Consider the following 27,062-nt stretch of genomic DNA (forward strand, 5'->3'; position numbering starts at 1 on the left):
TGACTAACAATGCAGTTTTATAAGTGAAAAGTAAAAAATGTAATTAATGTCCAATATATTTCTCCCCCAGACATGAGATATATATATATATTTACATTGTCATATTGGTGTTCAGTGTATATTAATATCTGTTATATTTCTCCCCCAGACACACAGCAGAATATTGGTGTTCAGTGTATATTAATATCTGTTATATTTCTCCCCCAGACACACAGCAGAATATTGGTGTTCAGTGTATATTAATATCTGTTATATTTCTCCCCCAGACACACAGCAGCAGAATATTGGTGTTCAGTGTATATTAATATCTGTTATATTTCTCCCCCAGACACCCAGCAGCAGAATATTGGTGTTCAGTGTATATTAATATCTGTTATTTCTCCCACCAGACACCCAGCAGCAGAATATTGGTGTTCAGTGTATATTAATATCTGTTATATTTCTCCCACCAGACACCCAGCAGCAGAATATTGGTGTTCAGTGTATATTAATATCTGTTATATTTCTCCCCCAGACACACAGCAGAATATTGGTGTTCAGTATATATTAATATCTGTTATATTTCTCCCCCAGACACACACCAGCAGAATATTGGTGTTCAGTGTATATTAATATCTGTTATATTTCTCCCACCAGACACCCAGCAGCAGAATATTGGTGTTCAGTGTATATTAATATCTGTTATATTTCTCCCCCCAGACACACAGCAGAATATTGGTGTTCAGTGTATATTAATATCTGTTATATTTCTCCTCCAGACACACAGCAGCAGAATATTGGTGTTCAGTGTATATTAATATCTGTTATATTTCTCCCCCAGACACACAGCAGAATATTGGTGTTCAGTGTATATTAATATCTGTTATATTTCTCCCCCAGACACACAGCAGCAGAATATTGGTGTTCAGTGTATATTAATATCTGTTATATTTCATCCCCAGACACCCAGCAGCAGAATAGGGAGCGAGTGATCCAGTCATTGGAGGGAGCTCAGCAGGGGTCAGAGGGGCGTAGCCTATCTCTGGGGCTGCACCAACTTCCTGTCCGCCCTGTCACTCAGAACGGCAAACACACCGCCGTCGCCACGGCTACCGGCGTCGCCAACGCTTACGGTACGGCTACCTTAGCAACCGGTGTTTTTTGTTGACGTGGTTGTTATGTTAATGCCGTTGATGTATATGGTGAGTTATGTCTCATTATGGTGTTGACTCTGTCCTTCCTCTCTCCTCTTCCTCCCCTCCCATCCCCACCCCCAGCTCTGACCAGTCCTCTCCAGATCCTGGCAGCCCAGGCCTCCAGCTCCCCCCCAGTCCTGGTGAGCAGACAGCCCAGCGCGGGGCCTGATGTTGGGCCGGAGGTGCCAGGCGACCCCCAGGCTAAGAGGCCTAAGATGGAGGAGGACGAGGCGGCTCCTCCCATTCAGCAGCCGGTCATCGTGGCTATGAGTTCTCAGCCACACGACAACAGGAAGTAGAACTGCTGAACTCTAACCCCTGACCTGGTGTCTAGAGGAGGAGGAGGAACCTCTCTGGGTGAACCATCTCACCAGTCTGACCCCTGGGTCCCGGTGTCTGCTGGTTCGCCCTCTGACCTCAAACCTCCTACTGATAGCTGTCACGGAACTCTTACTGAAAAGTTATCCATGACTGGTATTGATTAATAACTACCAGTGATCAATAAGCCTGTCCCTGACCTTTAACCCCTGACGCCAGATCTCCCTCTGTAGTGCCATTGGAGACGCAACCCCCCCAACCCCCCCCCCCCCCCCAAATGGCACCCTATTCCCTATATAGTGTACTACTTTAGACCAGAGCCCTATTCCCAACATAGTGTACTACTTTAGACCAGAGCCCTATTCCCAACATAGTGTACTACTTTAGACCAGAGCCCTATTCCCAACATAGTGTACTACTTTAGACCAGAGCCCTATTCCCAACATAGTGTACTACTTTAGACCAGAGCCCTATTCCCAACATAGTGCACTACTTTAGACCAAGGTTTGAGGTAAGGACCAGCAGACACTGTGGCCCAGGAGAGGGGCCCTGCAGAACCCGGTGTGTGTTCTCCTGATCTGTAGCGGAGTAGGAGAGGAGAGGAGGAGGAGGAGAGGAAGGAGGAGGAGGAGAGGAAGGAGGAGGAGGAGAGGAAGGAGGAGGAGGAGAGGAAGGAGGAGGAGGAGAGGAGGAGGGAGAGGAGGAGAGGAGAGGAGGAGGAGAGGAGGAGGAGGAGAGGAGGCTAATCTAATTTAGACGGTCTGATTGTGTTTCTTTAATTTCATCATTAGAAGGTGCTGAGTTCTAACCTGGGTCAACGACACACTGCAAATACTCTGTACTATACTATAATACGCTGTAATACGCTGTACTATACTATAATACGCTGTAATATACTATAATACTCTGTAATACTCTGTACTATACTATAATACGCTGTAATACGCTGTACTATACTATAATACGCTGTAATATACTATAATACTCTGTAATACTCTGTACTATACTATAATACGCTGTAGTATACTATAATACTCTGTAGTATACTATAATACTCTGTACTATACTATAATGCTGTAATACGCTGTAGTATACTATAATACTCTGTAGTATACTATAATACTCTGTACTATACTATAATGCTGTAATACGCTGTAGTATACTATAATACTCTGTAGTATACCATGATACACTGTAGTATACTATAATACACTGTAGTATACTATAATACTCTGTAGTGTACTATAATACTCTAGTATGCTATACTACTCTGTACTATACTATAATGCTGTAATACGCTGTAGTATACTATAATACTCTGTACTATACTATAATGCTGTAATACGCTGTAGTATACTATAATACACTGTAGTATACTATAATACGCTGTAGTATACTATAATATGCTGTAGTATACTATAATACGCTGTAGTATACTATAATACTCTGTAGTATACTATAAAACGCTGTAGTATACTATAATATGCTGCAGTATACTATAATACGCTGTGGTATACTATAATACTCTGTAGTATACTATAATACCCTGTAGTATACTATAATATGCTGTAGTATACTATAATACTCTGTAGTATACTACAATACTCTGTAGCATACTGTAATACGCTGTAGTATACTATAATACGCTGTAGTATACTATAATAATCTGTAGTATGCTATAATACTCTGTACTATACTATAATGCTGTAATACACTGTACTATGCTATAATACTCTGTACTACTCTGTAGTATACTATAATACTCTGTGGTATACTATAATACACTGTAGTATACTATGTACTTTACTATAATGCTGTAATACACTATACTATAATACTCTGTCGTGCTCTACCAACGGAGCCCCACGGAACACAGCACACCTGATTCAACTAATTATCAAGCCTCTGATTGTGTGAATCAGGTGAGCTGGCTCAGAGTTACAACAACATGGTGGAATGTCTGGGGTCCACGAGGAGAGGTTGGGCAACCACTGCTATAGTGTGTGACCCAGGTGTGTGACCCAGCTGTGTGTGTGACCCAGGTGTGGATCTCAGCTGTGTGTGTACAGTTTCATATTTTAGCATTATCATGATCATTTTATCCCTTAAAAAGCCTTAAATGTTTCTATTGTTTGTTTGTTTTTGTTTATCTAGGGAGCTTTTACTTTTTAACATTAAAGAATGTTTTTAATGTTAAAGGAGGAAGACTTTTATTTTGTAACGTTGCAGACTGATTCAGAACAGGACTTTTATTTTGTAACGTTGCAGACTGATTCAGAACAGGACTTTAATTTTGTAACATTGCAGACTGGTTCAGAACAGGACTTTTATTTTGTAACGTTGCAGACTGATTCAGAACAGGACTTTAATTTTGTAACATTGCAGACTGGTTCAGAACAGGACTTTTATTTTGTAACGTTGCAGACTGATTCAGAACAGGACTTTAATTTTGTAACATTGCAGACTGGTTCAGAACAGGACTTTTATTTTGTAACATTGCAGACTGATTCAGAACAGGACTTTAATTTTGTAACATTGCAGACTGGTTCAGAACAAGACTTTTATTTTGTAACTTTGCAGACTGCTTCAGAACAGGACTTTTATTTTGTAACTTTGCAGACTGCTTCAGAACAGGACTTTTATTTTGTAACTTTGCAGACTGCTTCAGAACAGGACTTTTATTTTTGTAAGGTTGCAGAGAGAGAAGCGTGTTTCAGATCAGGACATGGTGTTAGTGACTTGCAGGGAAGGGAGGTAGAACCTTCTGGAATTTGCGTCCCTAATTGGCATCCTGTTCCCTTCATAGTGCACTACTTCAGACTTCCAGAAGGTTCTACCTCCCTTCCCTGCAAGTCACTAACACCATGTCCTGATCTGAAACGCGCTTCTCTCTCTGCAACGTTACAAAATAAAAAAAGACTGTGATACTCTGTAAGCAGGAAGAACCTTTTTGTCAGGGGAATTGAAGGGTGGGACCAACTCAACATAACTACACAGCTACAATTTATAACTTAAAAAAATAAAATAATCTAACTCTCTCCCTTTCTTTCTCTCTAACTCTGTCCTGTTTTACTCCTCAGCCCTCTGTCTCTAACCTTCTCTCTGACTCTGTCCTGTTTTACTCCTCAGCCCTCTGTCTCTAACCTTCTCTCTGACTCTGTCCTGTTTTACTCCTCACCCCTCTGTCTCTAACCTTCTCTCTGACTCTGTCCTGTTTTACTCCTCACCCCTCTGACTCTAACCTTCTCTCTGACTCTGTCCTGTTTTACTCCTCACCCCTCTGACTCTAACCTTCTCTCTGACTCTGTCCTGTTTTACTCCTCACACCTCTGTCTCTAACCTTCTCTCTGACTCTGTCCTGTTTTACTCCTCACCCCTCTGTCTCTAACCTTCTCTCTGACTCTGTCCTGTTTTACTCCTCACCTCTCTGTCTCTAACCTTCTCTCTGACTCTGTCCTGTTTTACTCCTCACCCCTCTGTCTCTAACCTTCTCTCTGACTCTGTCCTGTTTTACTCCTCACCCCTCTGTCTCTAACCTTCTCTCTGACTCTGTCCTGTTTTACTCCTCACCCCTCTGTCTCTAACCTTCTCTCTGACTCTGTCCTGTTTTACTCCTCACCCCTCTGACTCTAACCTTCTCTCTGACTCTGTCCTGTTTTACTCCTCACCTCTCTGACTCTAACCTTCTCTCTGACTCTGTCCTGTTTTACTCCTCACCCCTCTGTCTCTAACCTTCTCTCTGACTCTGTCCTGTTTTACTCCTCAGCCCTCTGTCTCTAACCTTCTCTCTGACTCTGTCCTGTTTTACTCCTCAGCCCTCTGTCTCTAACCTTCTCTCTGACTCTGTCCTGTTTTACTCCTCACCCCTCTGTCTCTAACCTTCTCTCTGACTCTGTCCTGTTTTACTCCTCACCCCTCTGACTCTAACCTTCTCTCTGACTCTGTCCTGTTTTACTCCTCACCCCTCTGACTCTAACCTTCTCTCTGACTCTGTCCTGTTTTACTCCTCACCCCTCTGTCTCTAACCTTCTCTCTGACTCTGTCCTGTTTTACTCCTCACCCCTCTGTCTCTAACCTTCTCTCTGACTCTGTCCTGTTTTACTCCTCACCTCTCTGTCTCTAACCTTCTCTCTGACTCTGTCCTGTTTTACTCCTCACCCCTCTGTCTCTAACCTTCTCTCTGACTCTGTCCTGTTTTACTCCTCACCCCTCTGTCTCTAACCTTCTCTCTGACTCTGTCCTGTTTTACTCCTCACCCCTCTGTCTCTAACCTTCTCTCTGACTCTGTCCTGTTTTACTCCTCACCCCTCTGACTCTAACCTTCTCTCTGACTCTGTCCTGTTTTACTCCTCACCTCTCTGACTCTAACCTTCTCTCTGACTCTGTCCTGTTTTACTCCTCACCCCTCTGTCTCTAACCTTCTCTCTGACTCTGTCCTGTTTTACTCCTCACCCCTCTGTCTCTAACCTTCTCTCTGACTCTGTCCTGTTTTACTCCTCACCCCTCTGTCTCTAACCTTCTCTCTGACTCTGTCCTGTTTTACTCCTCACCCCTCTGTCTCTAACCTTCTCTCTGACTCTGTCCTGTTTTACTCCTCACCCCTCTGTCTCTAACCTTCTCTCTGACTCTGTCCTGTTTTACTCCTCACCCCTCTGTCTCTAACCTTCTCTCTGACTCTGTCCTGTTTTACTCCTCACCCCTCTGACTCTAACCTTCTCTCTGACTCTTCAGTCTATAGTGTCTGCTGTAGCCTAGTAGTTGTCCCCTTGTCCCTCCCTAGTGTTCTAGTCGCAGCAGTAGAATGCTGGTCCGGAATTAGAATGTACTAGGTTCTATTCCTCAGCCTGTCTGTTATAATTAATCAGGACACCATTTTTGTAACACTTCACAATGTTTTCTTTTTCTTTGTTTGGTGTTTTCTCATCTGCTGATCACAAGTCTTTATATAAAATCTATGATTGTTGCACAAAAACCAACATAAAAAAATTTAAAACACTGCTAAACGAAAGCTATTTCAAGGTGGGTTGAGACTATGTTATGTTTTTTGCTGAAAGTATTTTGCTATTCTATTAAATCCTACTTTTTTTTTTTTTTTTGAGAAGAAGAAAAAGTATGTATTTTAAAAATGTTTGATCTGTTTTAAAATTTGTAGCACAAATAAAATTCTCTCATTGATCTGCTGTGTCCAGCAGTCTTTTTTTTTTTTTAATTAAAATTTGATTTAAATTAACTATAGCTCAAATCACTATACAGCCGAACACATGACTTTTAAAGGCATTTTCCTAGATGTCTGTGGAGATGGCATTCATGTTAAACGCTGTACAAGGCAGCTGTACATGTGACCCTTCAAAGTGCATTATCATGAGCCGTGGGACTAGAACATAGCTTGCATTGAATCACGAAACCCTCTCGTTGACGTTTTGTTTTCGAAAAGAATGCGGACAAAGAGACGTTGTCACTTTCTGTCAACAGTTTATTAATATTCAATAATCCTGTGGTGCCGAGTATAAATATTGAAAAGTTTATCAGACATGAGATCGGGGACATGCTGCATGTATGAAACACAGACTGGTACAAACCGTTTACACTACGAAGTACACATACAAGGTTAAATAATGTCATTGATGTGGAGACAGATGTACATGAGGATATTGGCTTCCAGAACACTGAATCTCCTTCAGGACCCGTTTTATACCTGGTGCTAACATGTGTCCTGATGAACACTGAATCTCCTTCAGGACCCGTCTTATACCTGGTGTTAACATGTGTCCTGATGAACACTGAATCTCCTTCAGGACCCGTTTTATACCTGGTGCTAACATGTGTCCTGATGAACACTGAATCTCCTTCAGGACCCGTCTTATACCTGGTGCTAACATGTGTCCCGATGAACACTGAATCTCCTTCAGGACCTGTTTTATACCTGGTGCTAACATGTGTCCTGATGAACACTGAATCTCCTTCAGGACCTGTTTTATACCTGGTGCTAACATGTGTCCTGATGAACACTGAATCTCCTTCAGGACCTGTTTTATACCTGGTGCTAACATGTGTCCTGATGAACATTGAATCTCCTTCAGGACCCGTTTTATACCTGGTGCTAACATGTGTCCCGATGAACACTGAATCTCCTTCAGGACCCGTCTTATACCTGGTGCTAACATGTGTCCTGATGAACACTGAATCTCCTTCAGGACCCGTTTTATACCTGGTGCTAACATGTGTCCTGATCTTGTCCACATTCTTTCTTTTTTTTCTCCCAGGTGTGTACGATTTTAAAACAAGTGATTGTGATCCGATCTCTCTGACCAGCTGCCGAGGTAGTCAGGGAGACGTATCTTTATGTTAAGAGTGTAAACAGATCTGGATTATCAAACTTTAAAATCATTGGCAGGTGGCACCATTGACTCGAGGTATCGCTTTACGCTGAAATAAACAAAGGCCATCAGTAAGAATAGAACCTGTGACCTTCTGGTCCACTGGGCCAGCAGAGGGGAGAGCCTTGTCCACTGGGCCAGCAGTGGGGAGAGCCTTGTCCACTGGGCCAGCAGAGGGGAGGGTCTTGTCCACTGGGCCAGCAGAGGGGAGGGTCTTGTCCACTGGGCCAGCAGAGGGGAGGGCCTTGTCCACTGGGCCAGCGGAGGGGAGGGCCTTGTCCACTGGGCCAGCGGAGGGGAGGGCCTTGTCCACTGGGCCAGCAGAGGGGAGGGCCTTGTCCACTGGGCCAGCAGAGGGGAGGGCCTTGTCCACTGGGCCAGCAGAGGGGAGGGTCTTGTCCACTGGGCCAGCAGAGGGGAGGGCCTTGTTGGTAGAGCATGGCGCTTGCAACGCCAGGGTTGTGGGTTCATTTCCCACGGGGGGACCAGGATGAATATGTATGAACTTTCCAATTTGTAAGTCGCTCTGGATAAGAGCGTCTGCTAAATGACTTAAATGTAATGTTAAATGTTTTCATCCGACCAATGGCTTTGTTCTGCCAGTTCCCTGGAGGCGGAGCTGCCCTCAGAACAACCTGCGGAGGCGGTCAGGAAGTTGTGATCACTATAAGTTCTTCTAATGGTCTAGAAATGAGGAGGAGAACAGGACACAGGTTTCACAGCATCAGCTATAAACAGGGTTCATCGTGACATTCTTCCAGAACAATAGAACGTCACAATATTCTTCAATAGAACGTCACAATATTCTTCAATAGAACGTCACATTATTCTTCAATAGAACGTCACAACATTCTTCAATAGAACGTCACAATGTTCTTCAATAGAACGTCACAACGTTCTTCAATAGAACATCACAACGTTCTTCAATAGAACGTCACAACGTTCTTCAATAGAATGTCACAATGTTCTTCAATAGAACGTCACAATGTTCTTCAATAGAACATCACAATATTCTTCAATAGAACATCACAATGTTCTTCAATAGAACGTCACAATGTTCTTCAATAGAACGTCACAACGTTCTTCAATAGAACGTCACAACATTCTTCAATACAACAACACAACGTTCTTCAATAGAACGTCACAACGTTCTTCAATAAAACGTCACAACATTCTTCAATAGAACGTCACAACATTCTTCATCAGAACATTCTTCAATAGAGCGTGTCACTCCAACAGTCCTCCATACAGAGTGTAGTTTGGTATGTACATATAACCATGCAGTTAGTACATACCATGTAAATATAGTCAATGAGAGGCCAACATCATCATTTTGGACATTTTTGGTCAGCAGATTGATTAACAGTGGCCCCAGGTTAAGAACAGATCAGAAAGCTCCATCTCTTGGTTATAATATTAATAAAGACGTGTTCACACACACATGAACCTGCTTCTGAGTCTATTCCCCACAAGGTGTTTGATTGAAAGCATTGTATTGTTGACTTCAGGGGAGAAGGGTGGAGAATCGGACCGCAGCCCCTAACTGACTCCACTGTGCTTTAAAAGAACCTCAGCTGAAAGGGGTTAACGCTCCAGACTGATTGGTTAGACTTAGCCTCAAATCACTGACTATTCGCAGGTGATTGGTTCTTAGCGCTCCTCCCAGAGCGCTAAGAACCTTGGCGTGATCCTGGACAACACCCTGTCGTTCTCAACTAACATCAAGGCGGTGGCCCGTTCCTGTAGGTTCATGCTCTACAACATCCGCAGAGTACGACCCTGCCTCACACAGGAAGCGGCGCAGGTCCTAATCCAGGCACTTGTCATCTCCCGTCTGGATTACTGCAACTCGCTGTTGGCTGGCCTCCCTGCCTGTGCCATTAAACCCCTACAACTCATCCAGAACGCCGCAGCCCGTCTGGTGTTCAACCTTCCCAAGTTCTCTCACGTCACCCCGCTCCTCCGCTCTCTCCACTGGCTTCCAGTTGAAGCTCGCATCCGCTACAAGACCATGGTGCTTGCCTACGGAGCTGTGAGGGGAACGGCACCTCAGTACCTCCAGGCTCTGATCAGGCCCTACACCCAAACAAGGGCACTGCGTTCATCCACCTCTGGCCTGCTCGCCTCCCTACCACTGAGGAAGTACAGTTCCCGCTCAGCCCAGTCAAAACTGTTCGCTGCTCTGGCCCCCCAATGGTGGAACAAACTCCCTCACGACGCCAGGACAGCGGAGTCAATCACCACCTTCCGGAGACACCTGAAACCCCACCTCTTTAAGGAATACCTAGGATAGGATAAAGTAATCCTTCTCACCCCCCCCCCCCCCCTCCCCCTTTAAAAGATTTAGATGCACTATTGTAAAGTGGCTGTTCCACTGGATGTCATAAGGTGAATGCACCAATTTGTAAGTCGCTCTGGATAAGAGCGTCTGCTAAATGACTTAAATGTAAAATGTAAATGTAAATGATTGGTTAGACTTAGCCTCAAATCACTGACTATTCACAGGTGATTGGTTAGACTTAGCCTCAAATCACTGACTATTCGCAGGTGATTGGTTAGACTTAGCTTCAAATCACTGAATATTCGCAGGTGATTGGTTAGACTTAGCCTCAAATCACTGAATATTCGCAGGTAATTGGTTAGACTTAGCCTCAAATCACTGACTATTCGCAGGTGATTGGTCGGACTGCCTTGGCAGTCTTACTCAGAGACAATGGGAGTCGGGGGTAGGTGACTCGGTACCTCCGCCAATCCAGGCAGGGCGTGTGTTACCGTAGTAACAGTGCAGTAAAGAATATTAGAATGTCTGTCTGGTTTTTTAAGTGTCTGTTGACTCCTCGTGTCACAAACTCCTGATCAATTCCTGAGTCTTCCCAGTGTTTGGTGCTTTTGATTGATTCGTTTGGGATTCAGTTTTTTTTCCAACCGTCATCGTCTGAGGATGAGGCTGATGTGTCTGTGCATGTTATACTAGGGATCGAAGGAAAGCTCTTTCTCTCTCCCAGGAGTATCTCCTCATTCCAGGATCTGTCCATCTTCCGAGAATCCATTTCCTCTCTTCCTCCTCTGTCCCTGGTGGAGCGCAGCGTTACCGTGGAGATTCCCGCCGTTCCCACCAGTCAGCAGGACGAAGCGCTGATCTTCTCTGAGACCTCCAGGTCTGACTTGGCCACCAGGAAACGCAGACGCCCTCCGCCGAGCCGGATCAGATCCACAGCACTGGAGAGGAGCGGAGGAAAGAGAGAAGGAGAGAGAGAAGGAGGAAAGAGAGGAGGAGGAAAGAGAGAAGGAGGAGAGGTAGAAGGAGAGAAGTAGAGTTGTATTACATAGTGATCACCAGAGATTCAATATTAATGATAGATCAGGCTATCAGGCTGGTCCATCTAGTATCCTCACTTCTGGTAGTCTGCTCCTATCAGGCTGGTCCCTCTAGTATCCGCACCTCTGGTAGTCTGCTCCTATCAGGCTGGTAACCTCTAGTATCCTCACCTCTGGTAGTTTGCTCCTATCAGGCTGGTCCCTCTAGTATCCTCACCTCTGGTAGTCTGCTCCTATCAGGCTGGTCCCTCTAGTATCCTCACCTCTGGTAGTCGGCTCCTATCAGGCTGGTCCCTCTAGTATCCTCACCTCTGGTAGTCTACTCCTATCAGGCTGGTAACCTCTAGTATCCTCACCTCTGGTAGTCTGCTCCTATCAGGCTGGTCCCTCTAGTATCCTCACCTCTGGTAGTCTGCTCCTATCAGGCTGGTCCCTCTAGTATCCTCGCCTCTGGTAGTCTGCTCCTATCAGGCTGGTTCCTCTAGTATCCTCACCTCTGGTAGTCTGCTCCTATCAGGCTGGTAACCTCTAGTATCCTCACCTCTGGTAGTCTGCTCCTATCAGGCTGGTAACCTCTAGTATCCTCACCTCTGGTAGTCTGCTCCTATCAGGCTGGTCCCTCTAGTATCCTCACCTCTGGTAGTCTGCTCCTATCAGGCTGGTCCCTTTAGTATCCTCACCTCTGGTAGTCTGCTCCTATCAGGCTGGTAACCTCTAGTATCCTCACCTCTGGTAGTCTGCTCCTATCAGGCTGGTAACCTCTAGTATCCTCACCTCTGGTAGTCTGCTCCTATCAGGCTGGTCCCTCTAGTATCCTCACCTCTGGTAGTCTGCTCCTATCAGGCTGGTCCCTCTAGTATCCTCACCTCTGGTAGTCTGCTCCTATCAGGCTGGTAACCTCTAGTATCCTCACCTCTGGTAGTCTGCTCCTATCAGGCTGGTAACCTCTAGTATCCTCACCTCTGGTAGTCTGCTCCTATCAGGCTGGTAACCTCTAGTATCCTCATCTCTGGTAGTCGGCTCGTATCAGGCTGGTCCCTCTAGTATCCTCACCTCTGGTAGTCTGCTCCTATCAGGCTGGTCCCTCTAGTATCCTCACCTCTGGTAGTCTGCTCCTATCAGGCTGGTAACCTCTAGTATCCTCACCTCTGGTAGTCTGCTCCTATCAGGCTGGTAACCTCTAGTATCCTCACCTCTGGTAGTCTGCTCCTATCAGGCTGGTCCCTCTAGTATCCTCACCTCTGGTAGTCTGCTCCTATCAGGCTGGTAACCTCTAGTATCCTCACCTCTGGTAGTCTGCTCCCATCAGGCTGGTCCCTCTAGTATCCTCACCTCTGGCAGTCTGCTCCTATCAGGCTGGTAACCTCTAGTATCCTCACCTCTGGTAGTCTGCTCCTATCAGGCTGGTCCCTCTAGTATCCTCACCTCTGGTAGTCTGCTCCCATCAGGCTGGTAACCTCTAGTATCCTCACCTCTGGTAGTCTGCTCCTATCAGGCTGGTCCCTCTAGTATCCTCACCTCTGGTAGTCTGCTCCTATCAGGCTGGTCCCTCTAGTATCCTCACCTCTGGTAGTCTGCTCCTATCAGGCTGGTCCCTCTAGTATCCTCGCCTCTGGTAGTCTGCTCCTATCAGGCTGGTCCCTCTAGTATCCTCACCTCTGGTAGTCTGCTCCTATCAGGCTGGTCCCTCTAGTATCCTCACCTCTGGTAGTCTGCTCCTATCAGGCTGGTTCCTCTAATATCCTCACCTCTGGTAGTCTGCTCCTATCAGGCTGGTCCCTTTAGTATCCTCACCTCTGGTAGTCTGCTCCTATCAGGCTGGTAACCTCTAGTATCCTCACCTCTGGTAGTCTGCTCCTATCAGGCTGGTAACCTCTAGTATCCTCACCTCTGGTAGTCTGCTCCTATCAGGCTGGTCCCTCTAGTATCCTCACCTCTGGTAGTCTGCTCCTATCAGGCTGGTAACCTCTAGTATCCTCACCTCTGGTAGTCTGCTCCTATCAGGCTGGTCCCTCTAGTATCCTCACCTCTGGTAGTCTGCTCCTATCAGGCTGGTAACCTCTAGTATCCTCACCTCTGGTAGTCTGCTCCTATCAGGCTGGTAACCTCTAGTATCCTCACCTCTGGTAGTCTGCTCCTATCAGGCTGGTAACCTCTAGTATCCTCACCTCTGGTAGTCTGCTCCCATCAGGCTGGTCCCTCTAGTATCCTCACCTCTGGCAGTCTGCACCTATCAGGCTGGTAACCTCTAGTATCCTCACCTCTGGTAGTCTGCTCCTATCAGGCTGGTCCCTCTAGTATCCTCACCTCTGGTAGTCTGCTCCCACCAGGCTGGTAACCTCTAGTATCCTCACCTCTGGTAGTCTGCTCCTATCAGGCTGGTCCCTCTAGTATCCTCACCTCTGGTAGTCTGCTCCTATCAGGCTGGTCCCTCTAGTATCCTCACCTCTGGTAGTCTGCTCCTATCAGGCTGGTCCCTCTAGTATCCTCACCTCTGGTAGTCTGCTCCCATCAGGCTGGTCCCTCTAGTATCCTCACCTCTGGTAGTCTGCTCCTATCAGGCTGGTCCCCCTAGTATCCTCACCTCTGGTAGTCTGCTCCTATCAGGCTGGTCCCCCTAGTATCCTCACCTCTGGTAGTCTGCTCCTATCAGGCTGGTCCCTCTAGTATCCTCACCTCTGGTAGTCGGCTCCTATCAGGCTGGTCCCTCTAGTATCCTCACCTCTGGTAGTCGGCTCCTATCAGGCTGGTCCCTCTAGTATCCTCACCTCTGGTAGTCTGCTCCTATCAGGCTGGTAACCTCTAGTATCCTCACCTCTGGTAGTTGCTCCTATCAGGCTGGTAACCTCTAGTATCCTCACCTCTGGTAGTTGCTCCTATCAGGCTGGTCCCTCTAGTATCCTCACCTCTGGTAGTCTGCTCCTATCAGGCTGGTAACCTCTTGTATCCTCACCTCTGGTAGTCCGCTCCTATCAGGCTGGTCCCGTTAACCGCTAGTATCCGGTCTCCAATCCTCAGCCTCCCGTCAGACGCCGCCGGACCGTCTGGAATCAGAGTTCTGATATAGATCCCTGGAGCATTCAGAGGCGTGTGCTGGAGGAGGAGGGTGGAGAGAAGTTCAGCTGTTTAAATGTCACCGCCAGCCACGTTCAGCCAAACACTATCGCTGGGTGTACATTTGGTCTTTGAATAAGTGTGTGTGTGTGTAAATGAGTGTGAAAGGCCGGGATTCAATGGGATGGTGGATTGAGACAATGCAGCATTTTTAAAGGTAATTTCCCATTGTGTCGACATACGCAGCATGTTAAAGGTAATTTCCCATTGTGTCGACATATGCAGCATTTAAAGGTAATTTCCCATTGTGTCGACATACGCAGCATTTACCTTGAACATGGTCGCCGCAAACTCCGAACAGTACCTTTAAAAAGTGCGTTGCAGACTTTTAAATATTATTTAACCTAACGGCATAAACTGTATCTGGGAAAGTCTACACATTCTAGTTATCAGATTCACATGGAATTGTTGTGCAATTTAAATGTTTAAATATGACACTATTTGTAAAAAGATTAAATGTCATTTTAGCTTCCAAATCAGAGATTTGGGTTTTCATAAAGTTAGAGCTCTGCTCAATCAGTGGCTCGCCCCTGTGAAGAGACATTGGTTATAAACTATGAAACACACCCTTCTCTCCCTCCATTATATAAGCCCTTGACGAAAATGTAACTATCTGTTCCGAGGACGATAGGACAACGGTCCATACGTTGAAAAGGACTAACATGTCAACTACAGAACTAAGCCAACCTCAGTGTGAGCTTTGGTTGTGAATGGTATAAACTTTGAACTCTTACTCACTAAGAAGTGAGACATCCTAGCCGTTGAGTTGGCAACAGCAGCTGTAAACGTGGGCTTGGAAAGGACGGACGACCTATCCCGTCTACCACAAAACGACGTTACTACAAAGTATCCAGTTTACCAACAGAGACACCCTTCAAAGGACTAGGAAGATCTCTGTTGGGCAACATGATCAGCATCTACGACGAACCTATCGAAGCGCAGCTCAGAGTAAATATTTATTGCATTTTCCTTTTCCAAATGGGCGGTAATTTAGAATGCATAAGATACTGTATTTACGATAGCAGAGTTTCTCCCTTTGTTCTTCAGTCTTCCCGCTCTTTCACTCAAACCCAACCCCCTTTCTTTGGGTAACCAGCTGTCATATCTGTTCCGTCCTCTAGGGACGTTTTCCTTTATGACATAATTTGTAATCAAGGTATGATTCATTCTGTGTAGATGTAATTCTGTGTGATTAGTTAGGTATTTAGTAAATAAATAATTCAACCCAATTTTGTATTGCTGATTCAACTTGTTAGCCAGGGTTCGTGAAGATAACCAAGAATTCCACAATGTTCAGATGAGACTGAAATAAGGTGACGATTAATATTGACTGCTATTGATGTAAAATATTACTAGGTCTTTAAGAGTTTATTCGGAAGATAACTGCTCTATAAACACTCTTTCGTGGTGCCCCGACTTTCCAGTTAATTACATTTACATGATTAGCTTAATCAGGTAATATTAATTACAGAGAAAGGATTTTATAGAATAGCATGTCATATCACTTAATCCGGCATAGCCAAAGACACGACATAATGTTATTACCTGGTACTCCCTGTATATAGCCATGTTATTACCTGGTACTTCCTGTATATAGCCATGTTATTACCTGGTACTTCCTGTATATAGCCATGTTATTACCTGGTACTCCCTGTATATAGCAATGTTATTTTTTACTCATTGTTGTTATTCATTATTCACTGTGTATTTATTCCTTGTTACTATTTATATTTTTATTTTATATATTTTATATTTAACTCTGCATTGTTGGAAAATAACCCGTCAGTAAACATTTCACTGTTAGTCTACACCTGTTGTTTCCAAAGCATGTGGTAAAAATCCCATTTGAATTGATTTACTCACCAGTCCATCTATGAGTCCCATGCCCAGTCCGTAGGGTCCCTTGTTCAGCTCCACTACAAACACCAGACAACACTCATCATCAGGTAGCAGGGCCCCGGGAGGCACGGGGAAGGGGAACTCACATAAACTACCTGTAGAGAGGACACACACTACAGCTATACACACACACTACAGCTAGACACACACACCACAGCTATACACACACACACTACAGCTAGACACACACTCCAGCTAGACACACACCACAGCTAGACACACAGCTACAAGGCAGTCCTACAAACACAGAACAACTAACACACACAGTGAAGGACTAAACAACTAAACAGACAGCTTAGACTACGGGGCGGCAGGTAGCCTAGCGGTTAGAGCGTTGGCCCGGTAACTGAAAGGTCGCTGGTTCTAATCCCCGAGCCGACCTGGTGCCCGGTAACTGAAAGGTCGCTGGTTCTAATCCCCGAGCCGACCTGGTGCCCGGTAACTGAAAGGTCGCTGGTTCTAATCCCCGAGCCGACCTGGTGCCCGGTAACTGAAAGGTCGCTGGTTCTAATCCCCGAGCCGACCTGGTGCCCGGTAACTGAAAGGTCGCTGGTTCTAATCCCCGAGCCGACCTGGTGCCCGGTAACTGAAAGGTCGCTGGTTCGAGCCGACCTGGTGCAAAATCTTGAGCAAGGCACTTAACCCTAATTGCTCCTGTAAATTTCCTCTGGATTAGTGTCTGCTAAATTACAAAACTGTCGTAAAGACATGCAGTACTGAACACTGTCACCAGGGGGACACATGCAGTACTGAACACTAACACCAGGGGGAGACATGCAGTACTGAACACTGTCACCAAGGGGGAGACATGAAGTACTGAACGCTAACACCAGGGGGAGACATGCAGTACTGAACACTGTCACCAAGGGGGAGACATGCAGTACTGAACACTAACACCAGGGGGAGACATGCAGTACTGAACACTGTCACCAGGGGGAGACATGCAGAACTGAACACTGGGGAGAGACATGCAGTACTGAACACTAACACCAGGGGGAGACATGCAGTGCTGAACACTAACACCAGGGGGAGACATGCAGAACTGAACACTGGGGGGACACATGCAGTACTGAACACTAACACCAGGGGGAGACATGCAGTACTGAACACTAACACCAGGGGGAGACATGCAGTACTGAACACTGTCACCAGGGGGAGACATGCAGAGTTTATCAGGGAACAACAGCAGTCCTCTCAGTTATGTTGCCAGTCAGTTCTCATGTTATGGTGTATTTCATATAGATTATGTCAAAAAGTATTATATTTACTTATATGTTTATATCCTCAAGTCCATTGCTGATGTTATTGCTTTATTTATATATGTATATATTACGTACTGTAAAAAACTATATCGCTGAATATATATGTCAGTCAGGTCCATAATTATTGGCACCCTTGATAAAGGTGAGTATAATCCAAAGATAGGGGAAATATTATCGGCACCCCTGATGAGGATTAATATAATACAAACACTGAGCTATATTGCATGCTCCAAATAATGGGACCATTAGATTATTTTAGAATTACAGAAAGATATTTTGTTTAACAAGTAATGAAAAATAAAAATCTATAAAAAATTATTGGCACCCCTGTTGTCAATATTCTAGCACCCTCTGCTTGCCAGGATAATGACACAGCCTTTTTCTAACGTGTTTGATGAGTTCTAGAACACATAGGGATCTTAGACCATAATCCTTCCAGATGTTTTATGAGTTCTAGAACACACTGGGGGGGATCTTAGACCATTCCTCCATACAGAATCCTTCCAGATGTTTGATGAGTTCTAGAACACACTGGGGGGGATCTTAGACCATTCCTCCATACAGACTCCACCCAGATGTTTGATGAGTTCTAGAACACACTGGGAGGGATCTTAGACCATTCCTCCATACAGAATCCTTCCAGATGTTTGATGAGTTCTAGAACACACTGGGGGGGATCTTAGACCATTCCTCCATACAGAATCCTACCAGATGTTTGATGAGTTCTAGAACACACTGGGGGGGATCTTAGACCATTCCTCCATACAGAATCCTTCCAGATGTTTAATGAGTTCTAGAACACACTGGGAGGGATCTTAGACCATGCCTCCATACAGAATCCTACCAGATGTTTTATGAGTTCTAGAACACTGGGAGGGATCTTAGACCATTCCTCCATACAGAATCCTACCAGATGTTTTAAGAGTTCTAGAACACACTGGGAGGGATCTTAGACCATTCCTCCATACAGAATCCTACCAGATGTTTTAAGAGTTCTAGAACACACTGGGAGGGATCTTAGACCATTCCTCCATACAGAATCCTTCCAGATGTTTGATGAGTTCTAGAACACACTGGGGGGGATCTTAGACCATTCCTCCATACAGACTCCTACCAGATGTTTTATGAGTTCTAGAACACACTGGGAGGGATCTTAGACCATGCCTCCATATAGACTCCACCCAGATGTTTGATGAGTTCTAGAACACACTGGGAGGGATCTTAGACCATGCCTCCATACAGAATCCTACCAGATGTTTAATGAGTTCTAGAACACACTGGGAGGGATCTTAGACCATTCCTCCATACAGAATCCTACCAGATGTTTTAAGAGTTCTAGAACACACTGGGAGGGATCTTAGACCATTCCTCCATACAGAATCCTACCAGATGTTTTAAGAGTTCTAGAACACACTGGGAGGAATCTTAGACCATTCCTCCATACAGAATCCTTCCAGATGTTTGATGAGTTCTAGAACACACTGGGAGGGATCTTAGACCATTCCTCCATACAGAATCCTTCCAGATGTTTGATGAGTTCTAGAACACACTGGGAGGGATCTTAGACCATTCCTCCATACAGAATCCTTCCAGATGTTTGATGAGTTCTAGAACACACTAGGAGGGATCTTAGACCATTCCTCCATACAGAATCCTACCAGATGTTTTAAGAGTTCTAGAACACACTGGGAGGAATCTTAGACCATTCCTCCATACAGAATCCTTCCAGATGTTTGATGAGTTCTAGAACACACTGGGAGGGATCTTAGACCATTCCTCCATACAGAATCCTTCCAGATGTTTGATGAGTTCTAGAACACACTGGGAGGGATCTTAGACCATTCCTCCATACAGAATCCTTCCAGATGTTTGATGAGTTCTAGAACACACTGGGAGGGATCTTAGACCATTCCTCCATACAGAATCCTTCCAGATGTTTGATGAGTTCTAGACCACTGTGAGGGATCTTAGACCATTCCTCCATACAGAATCCTTCCAGATGTTTGATGAGTTCTAGAACACTGTGAGGGATCTTAGACCATTCCTCCATACAGAATCCTTCCAGATGTTTGATGAGTTCTAGAACACACTAGGAGGGATCTTAGACCATTCCTCCATACAGAATCCTACCGGATGTTTGATGAGTTCTAGAACACACTAGGAGGGATCTTAGACCATTCCTCCATACAGAATCCTACCGGATGTTTGATGAGTTCTAGAACACATAGGGATCTTAGACCATTCCTCCATACAGAATCCTACCAGATGTTTGATGAGTTCTAGAACACACTAGGAGGGATCTTAGACCATTCCTCCATACAGAATCCTACCAGATGTTTGATGAGTTCTAGAACACACTAGGAGGGATCTTAGACCATTCCTCCATACAGAATCCTACCGGATGTTTGATGAGTTCTAGAACACACTAGGAGGGATCTTAGACCATTCCTCCATACAGAATCCTACCGGATGTTTGATGAGTTCTAGAACACACTGGGAGGGATCTTAGACCATTCCTCCATACAGACTCCTACCAGATGTTTGATGAGTTCTAGAACACACTGGGAGGGATCTTAGACCATTCCTCCATACAGAATCCTACCAGATGTTTGATGAGTTCTAGAACATTGGGAGGGATCTTAGACCATGCCTCCATACAGAATCCTACCAGATGTTTGATGAGTTCTAGAACACTGGGAGGGATCTTAGACCATTCCTCCATACAGAATCCTACCGGATGTTTGATGAGTTCTAGAACACACTAGGAGGGATCTTAGACCATTCCTCCATACAGACTCCTACCAGATGTTTGATGAGTTCTAGAACACATAGGGATCTTAGACCATTCCTCCATACAGAATCCTTCCAGATGTTTTATGAGTTCTAGAACACACTAGGAGGGATCTTAGACCATTCCTCCATACAGAATCCTACCAGATGTTTGATGAGTTCTAGAACACACTGGGAGGGATCTTAGACCATTCCTCCATACAGACTCCTACCAGAAGTTTAATGAGTTCTAGAAAACACTGGGAGGGATCTTAGACCATTCCTCCATACAGAATCCTACCAGAAGTTTAATGAGTTCTAGAACACACTGGGAGGGATCTTAGACCATTCCTCCATACAGACTCCTACCAGAAGTTTAATGAGTTCTAGAAAACACTGGGAGGGATCTTAGACCATTCCTCCATACAGAATCCTACCAGATGTTTGATGAGTTCTAGAACACATAGGGAGGGATCTTAGACCATTCCTCCATACAGAATCCTTCCAGATGTTTTATGAGTTCTAGAACACACTGGGAGGGATCTTAGACCATTCCTCCATACAGACTCCTACCAGATGTTTGATGAGTTCTAGAACACATAGGGATCTTAGACCATTCCTCCATACAGAATCCTACCAGATGTTTGATGAGTTCTAGAACACACTAGGAGGGATCTTAGACCATTCCTCCATACAGAATCCTACCAGAAGTTTAATGAGTTCTAGAACACACTGGGAGGGATCTTAGACCATTCCTCCATACAGAATCCTACCAGATGTTTGATGAGTTCTAGAACACACTGGGAGGGATCTTAGACCATTCCTCCATACAGACTCCTACCGGAAGTTTAATGAGTTCTAGAACACACTGGGAGGGATCTTAGACCATTCCTCCATACAGACTCCTACCGGAAGTTTAATGAGTTCTAGAACACACTGGGAGGGATCTTAGACCATTCCTCCATACAGAATCCTACCAGATGTTTGATGAGTTCTAGAACACACTGGGAGGGATCTTAGACCATTCCTCCATACAGAATCCTACCAGATGTTTGATGAGTTCTAGAACACACTGGGAGGGATCTTAGACCATTCCTCCATACAGAATCCTACCAGATGTTTGATGAGTTCTAGAACACACTGGGATCTTAGACCATTCCTCCATACAGAATCCTACCAGATGTTTGATGAGTTCTAGAACACTGGGAGGGATCTTAGACCATGCCTCCATACAGAATCCTACCAGATGTTTGATGAGTTCTAGAACACTGGGAGGGATCTTAGACCATTCCTCCATACAGAATCCTACCAGATGTTTGATGAGTTCTAGAACACACTGGGAGGGATCTTAGACCATTCCTCCATACAGACTCCTACCGGAAGTTTAATGAGTTCTAGAACACACTGGGAGGGATCTTAGACCATTCCTCCATACAGAATCCTACCAGATGTTTGATGAGTTCTAGAACACACTGGGAGGGATCTTAGACCATTCCTCCATACAGAATCCTACCAGATGTTTGATGAGTTCTAGAACACTGGGAGGGATCTTAGACCATTCCTCCATACAGAATCCTACCAGATGTTTGATGAGTTCTAGAACACTGGGAGGGATCTTAGACCATTCCTCCATACAGAATCCTACCAGATGTTTGATGAGTTCTAGAACACTGGGAGGGATCTTAGACCATTCCTCCATACAGAATCCTACCAGATGTTTGATGAGTTCTAGAACACACTGGGAGGGATCTTAGACCATTCCTCCATACAGACTCCTACCAGAAGTTTAATGAGTTCTAGAACACACTGGGAGGGATCTTAGACCATTCCTCCATACAGACTCCTACCGGAAGTTTAATGAGTTCTAGAACACACTGGGAGGGATCTTAGACCATTCCTCCATACAGACTCCTACCGGAAGTTTAATGAGTTCTAGAACACACTGGGGAGGGATCTTAGACCATTCCTCCATACAGACTCCTACCGGAAGTTTAATGAGTTCTAGAACACACTGGGGAGGGATCTTAGACCATTCCTCCATACAGAATCCTTCCAGATGTTTGATGAGTTCTAGAACACACTAGGAGGGATCTTAGACCATTCCCCCATACAGAATCCTACCAGATGTTTGATGAGTTCTAGAACACACTGGGAGGGATCTTAGACCATTCCTCCATACAGACTCCTACCAGATGTTTGATGAGTTCTAGAACACACTAGGAGGGATCTTAGACCATTCCTCCATACAGACTCCTACCAGATGTTTGATATCTTTCAGTCTGCAATTATCGACTACCCTCTTCAATTCAAACCACAGTTTCTCAATGGGGTTCAAGTCAGGAGACTTAGACTCTTTTTCACATGCTGAAATAAAAGATACCATTCATGTTCCATACGCACAAATTTGTTTACATCCCTGTTAGTGAGCATTTCTCTGATGAAACTGAGGAATATTTTTGTCTCTAATAAAGCCCTTTTGTGGGGAAAAACTCATTCTGTTTGGCTGGGCCTGGCTCCCCAGTGGGTAGGCCTGTCTCCCAAGTGCGTGGGCCTGTCTCCTCAGTGGGTGGGCCTGTCTCCCAAGTGGGTGGGCCTGTCTCCTCAGTGGGTAGGGCCTGGCTCCCAAGTGGGTGGGCCTGTCTCCCAAGTGGGTGGGCCTGTCTCCCAAGTGGGTGGGCCTGTGTCCCAAGTGGGTGGGCCTGTCTCCCAAGTGGGTGGGCCTGTCTCCTCAGTGGGTGGGCCTGTCTCCTCAGTGGGTAGGACCTGTCTCCTCAGTGGGTGGGCCTATGCCCTCCCAAGCCCACCCATGGCTGTGCCCCTGCCCAGTCAGGTGAAATCCATAGATTAGCGCCTAATGAATTTATTTAAATTGACTGCTTTCCTTCTATGAACTGTAACTCAGTAAAATCGTTGAAATTGTTGCATGTTGCGTTTATATTTTTGTGCAGATATTAAAAAAAATATATACACTGAGATTACAAAACATTAAGGACACCTTCTATTTCCATGACATAGACTGACCAGGTGAAAGCCACGGGGGGAGTGTTGCTATTGTTTGCTATACTCAGTTTATACATTAAACAAAAGTATTTTCTGCTCAACTTTATCAAGGGTGCCAATAATTCTGGACCTGACTGTATGTCTTTACCCGCCTTTGATGATTCCATATTATACTTCTGTATTGTATTGTGTATATTACCCATATATATATATGTGTGTGTCAGTAGAGGAGTCTTTACCCTCTAGTCCGTTGTTGATGTTATATTATCCATATATATATATATGTCAGTAGAGGAGTCTTTACCCTCTAGTCCGTTGTTGATGTTATATTATCCATATATATATATATGTCAGTAGAGGAGTCTTTACCCTCTAGTCCGTTGTTGATGTTATATTATCCATATATATATATATATGCCAGTAGAGGAGTCTTTACCCTCTAGTCTGTTGTTGATGTTATATTATCCATATATATATATATGTTAGTAGAGGAGTCTTTACCCTCTAGTCCGTTGTTGATGTTATATTATCCATATATATATGTCAGTAGAGGAGTCTTTACCCTCTAGTCCGTTGTTGATGTTATATTATCCATATATATATGTCAGTAGAGGAGTCTTTACCCTCTAGTCTGTTGTTGATGTTATATTATCCATATATATATATATGTTAGTAGAGGAGTCTTTACCCTCTAGTCCGTTGTTGATGTTATATTATCCATATATATATATATATGTTAGTAGAGGAGTCTTTACCCTCTAGTCCGTTGTTGATGTTATATTATCCATATATATATATATATGTCAGTAGAGGAGTCTTTACCCTCTAGTCCGTTGTTGATGTTATATTACCCATATATATATATATATATGTCAGTAGAGGAGTCTTTACCCTCTAGTCTGTTGTTGATGTTATATTATCCATATATATATATGTGTCAGTAGAGGAGTCTTTACCCTCTAGTCCGTTGTTGATGTTATATTATCCATATATATATATATATGTCAGTAGAGGAGTCTTTACCCTCTAGTCTGTTGTTGATGTTATATTATCCATATATATATATGTGTCAGTAGAGGAGTCTTTACCCTCTAGTCCGTTGTTGATGTTATATTATCCATATATATATATATATGTCAGTAGAGGAGTCTTTACCCTCTAGTCCGTTGTTGATGTTATATTATCCATATATATATGTCAGTAGAGGAGTCTTTACCCTCTAGTCTGTTGTTGATGTTATATTATCCATATATATATATATGTTAGTAGAGGAGTCTTTACCCTCTAGTCCGTTGTTGATGTTATATTATCCATATATATATATATGTCAGTAGAGGAGTCTTTACCCTCTAGTCCGTTGTTGATGTAATATTATCCATATATATATATATGTCAGTAGAGGAGTCTTTACCCTCTAGTCTGTTGTTGATGTTATATTATCCATATATATATATATGTTAGTAGAGGAGTCTTTACCCTCTAGTCCGTTGTTGATGTTATATTATCCATATATATATATATGTCAGTAGAGGAGTCTTTACCCTCTAGTCCGTTGTTGATGTAATATTATCCATATATATATATATGTCAGTAGAGGAGTCTTTACCCTCTAGTCCGTTGTTGATGTTATATTATCCATATATATATATATATATGTCAGTAGAGGAGTCTTTACCCTCTAGTCCGTTGTTGATGTTATATTATCCATATATATATATATGTCAGTAGAGGAGTCTTTACCCTCTAGTCCGTTGTTGATGTTATATTATCCATATATATATGTCAGTAGAGGAGTCTTTACCCTCTAGTCCGTTGTTGATGTTATATTATCCATATATATATGTCAGTAGAGGAGTCTTTACCCTCTAGTCTGTTGTTGATGTTATATTATCCATATATATATATATGTGTCAGTAGAGAAGTCTTTACCCTCTAGTCCGTTGTTGATGTTATATTATCCATATATATATGTCAGTAGAGGAGTCTTTACCCTCTAGTCCGTTGTTGATGTTATATTATCCATATATATATGTCAGTAGAGGAGTCTTTACCCTCTAGTCTGTTGTTGATGTTATATTATCCATATATATATATATGTGTCAGTAGAGAAGTCTTTACCCTCTAGTCCGTTGTTGATGTTATATTATCCATATATATATGTCAGTAGAGGAGTCTTTACCCTCTAGTCCGTTGTTGATGTAATATTATCCATATATATATGTCAGTAGAGGAGTCTTTACCCTCTAGTCTGTTGTTGATGTTATATTATCCATATATATATATATATGTTAGTAGAGGAGTCTTTACCCTCTAGTCCGTTGTTGATGTTATATTATCCATATATATATATATATGTTAGTAGAGGAGTCTTTACCCTCTAGTCCGTTGTTGATGTTATATTATCCATATATATATATATGTTAGTAGAGGAGTCTTTACCCTCTAGTCCGTTGTTGATGTTATATTATCCATATATATATGTCAGTAGAGGAGTCTTTACCCTCTAGTCTGTTGTTGATGTTATATTATCCATATATATATATATATGTTAGTAGAGGAGTCTTTACCCTCTAGTCCGTTGTTGATGTTATATTATCCATATATATATATATATGTTAGTAGAGGAGTCTTTACCCTCTAGTCCGTTGTTGATGTTATATTATCCATATATATATATATGTTAGTAGAGGAGTCTTTACCCTCTAGTCCGTTGTTGATGTTATATTATCCATATATATATATATGTTAGTAGAGGAGTCTTTACCCTCTAGTCCGTTGTTGATGTTATATTATCCATATATATATATATATGTCAGTAGAGGAGTCTTTACCCTCTAGTCCGTTGTTGATGTTATATTATCCATATATATATGTCAGTAGAGGAGTCTTTACCCTCTAGTCCGTTGTTGATGTTATATTATCCATATATATATGTCAGTAGAGGAGTCTTTACCCTCTAGTCTGTTGTTGATGTTATATTATCCATATATATATATATGTGTCAGTAGAGGAGTCTTAACCCTCTAGTCCGTTGTTGATGTTATATTATCCATATATATATGTCAGTAGAGGAGTCTTTACCCTCTAGTCTGTTGTTGATGTTATATTATCCATATATATATATATATGTCAGTAGAGGAGTCTTTACCCTCTAGTCCGTTGTTGATGTTATATTATCCATATATATATATATGTCAGTAGAGGAGTCTTTACCCTCTAGTCCGTTGTTGATGTTATATTATCCATATATATATATATATGCCAGTAGAGGAGTCTTTACCCTCTAGTCTGTTGTTGATGTTATATTATCCATATATATATATATGTTAGTAGAGGAGTCTTTACCCTCTAGTCCGTTGTTGATGTTATATTATCCATATATATATGTCAGTAGAGGAGTCTTTACCCTCTAGTCCGTTGTTGATGTTATATTATCCATATATATATGTCAGTAGAGGAGTCTTTACCCTCTAGTCTGTTGTTGATGTTATATTATCCATATATATATATATGTTAGTAGAGGAGTCTTTACCCTCTAGTCCGTTGTTGATGTTATATTATCCATATATATATATATGTTAGTAGAGGAGTCTTTACCCTCTAGTCCGTTGTTGATGTTATATTATCCATATATATATATATATGTCAGTAGAGGAGTCTTTACCCTCTAGTCCGTTGTTGATGTTATATTACCCATATATATATATATATATGTCAGTAGAGGAGTCTTTACCCTCTAGTCTGTTGTTGATGTTATATTATCCATATATATATATGTGTCAGTAGAGGAGTCTTTACCCTCTAGTCCGTTGTTGATGTTATATTATCCA

General features: G+C 43.3%; 2 protein-coding genes across 6 annotated transcripts in view; one reads left to right on the forward strand and one right to left on the reverse strand.

The window, feature by feature from the left end:
* foxk1 (forkhead box K1) overlaps window positions 1-2,135 on the forward strand; it is a 27,578-nt gene extending 25,443 nt beyond the window's left edge. The window contains exons 8-9 of one of the 2 annotated variants that reach the window (XM_071390201.1): window positions 942-1,112; window positions 1,257-2,135. In XM_071390201.1, the coding sequence (XP_071246302.1) occupies window positions 942-1,112; window positions 1,257-1,474 (389 nt within the window). In that variant the 3' untranslated portion in view covers window positions 1,475-2,135. Of the gene's footprint in view, window positions 1-328; window positions 913-941; window positions 1,113-1,256 lie in introns of those variants that run through there. The other variant, XM_071390202.1, reaches the window with a different exon arrangement.
* Window positions 2,136-10,188: 8,053 nt separating this feature from the next.
* The window catches only part of radil (Ras association and DIL domains), a 95,758-nt gene continuing 78,884 nt past the window's right edge, over window positions 10,189-27,062 (reverse strand). For 3 of the 4 annotated variants that reach the window (XM_071390204.1, XM_071390206.1, XM_071390203.1), the window contains 3 exons: window positions 16,166-16,296; window positions 14,142-14,281; window positions 10,189-11,089 (listed from right to left, as the gene is read on the reverse strand). In XM_071390204.1, coding sequence (XP_071246305.1) covers window positions 10,990-11,089; window positions 14,142-14,281; window positions 16,166-16,296 — 371 coding nt within the window. In that variant the 3' untranslated portion in view covers window positions 10,189-10,989. The remainder of the gene's footprint in view (window positions 11,090-14,141; window positions 14,282-16,165; window positions 16,297-27,062) is intronic. The other variant, XM_071390205.1, reaches the window with a different exon arrangement.

The sequence above is a fragment of the Salvelinus alpinus genome, chromosome 2 (genome assembly GCF_045679555.1).
Source record: "Salvelinus alpinus chromosome 2, SLU_Salpinus.1, whole genome shotgun sequence".
Lineage (NCBI taxonomy): Eukaryota > Metazoa > Chordata > Actinopteri > Salmoniformes > Salmonidae > Salvelinus > Salvelinus alpinus.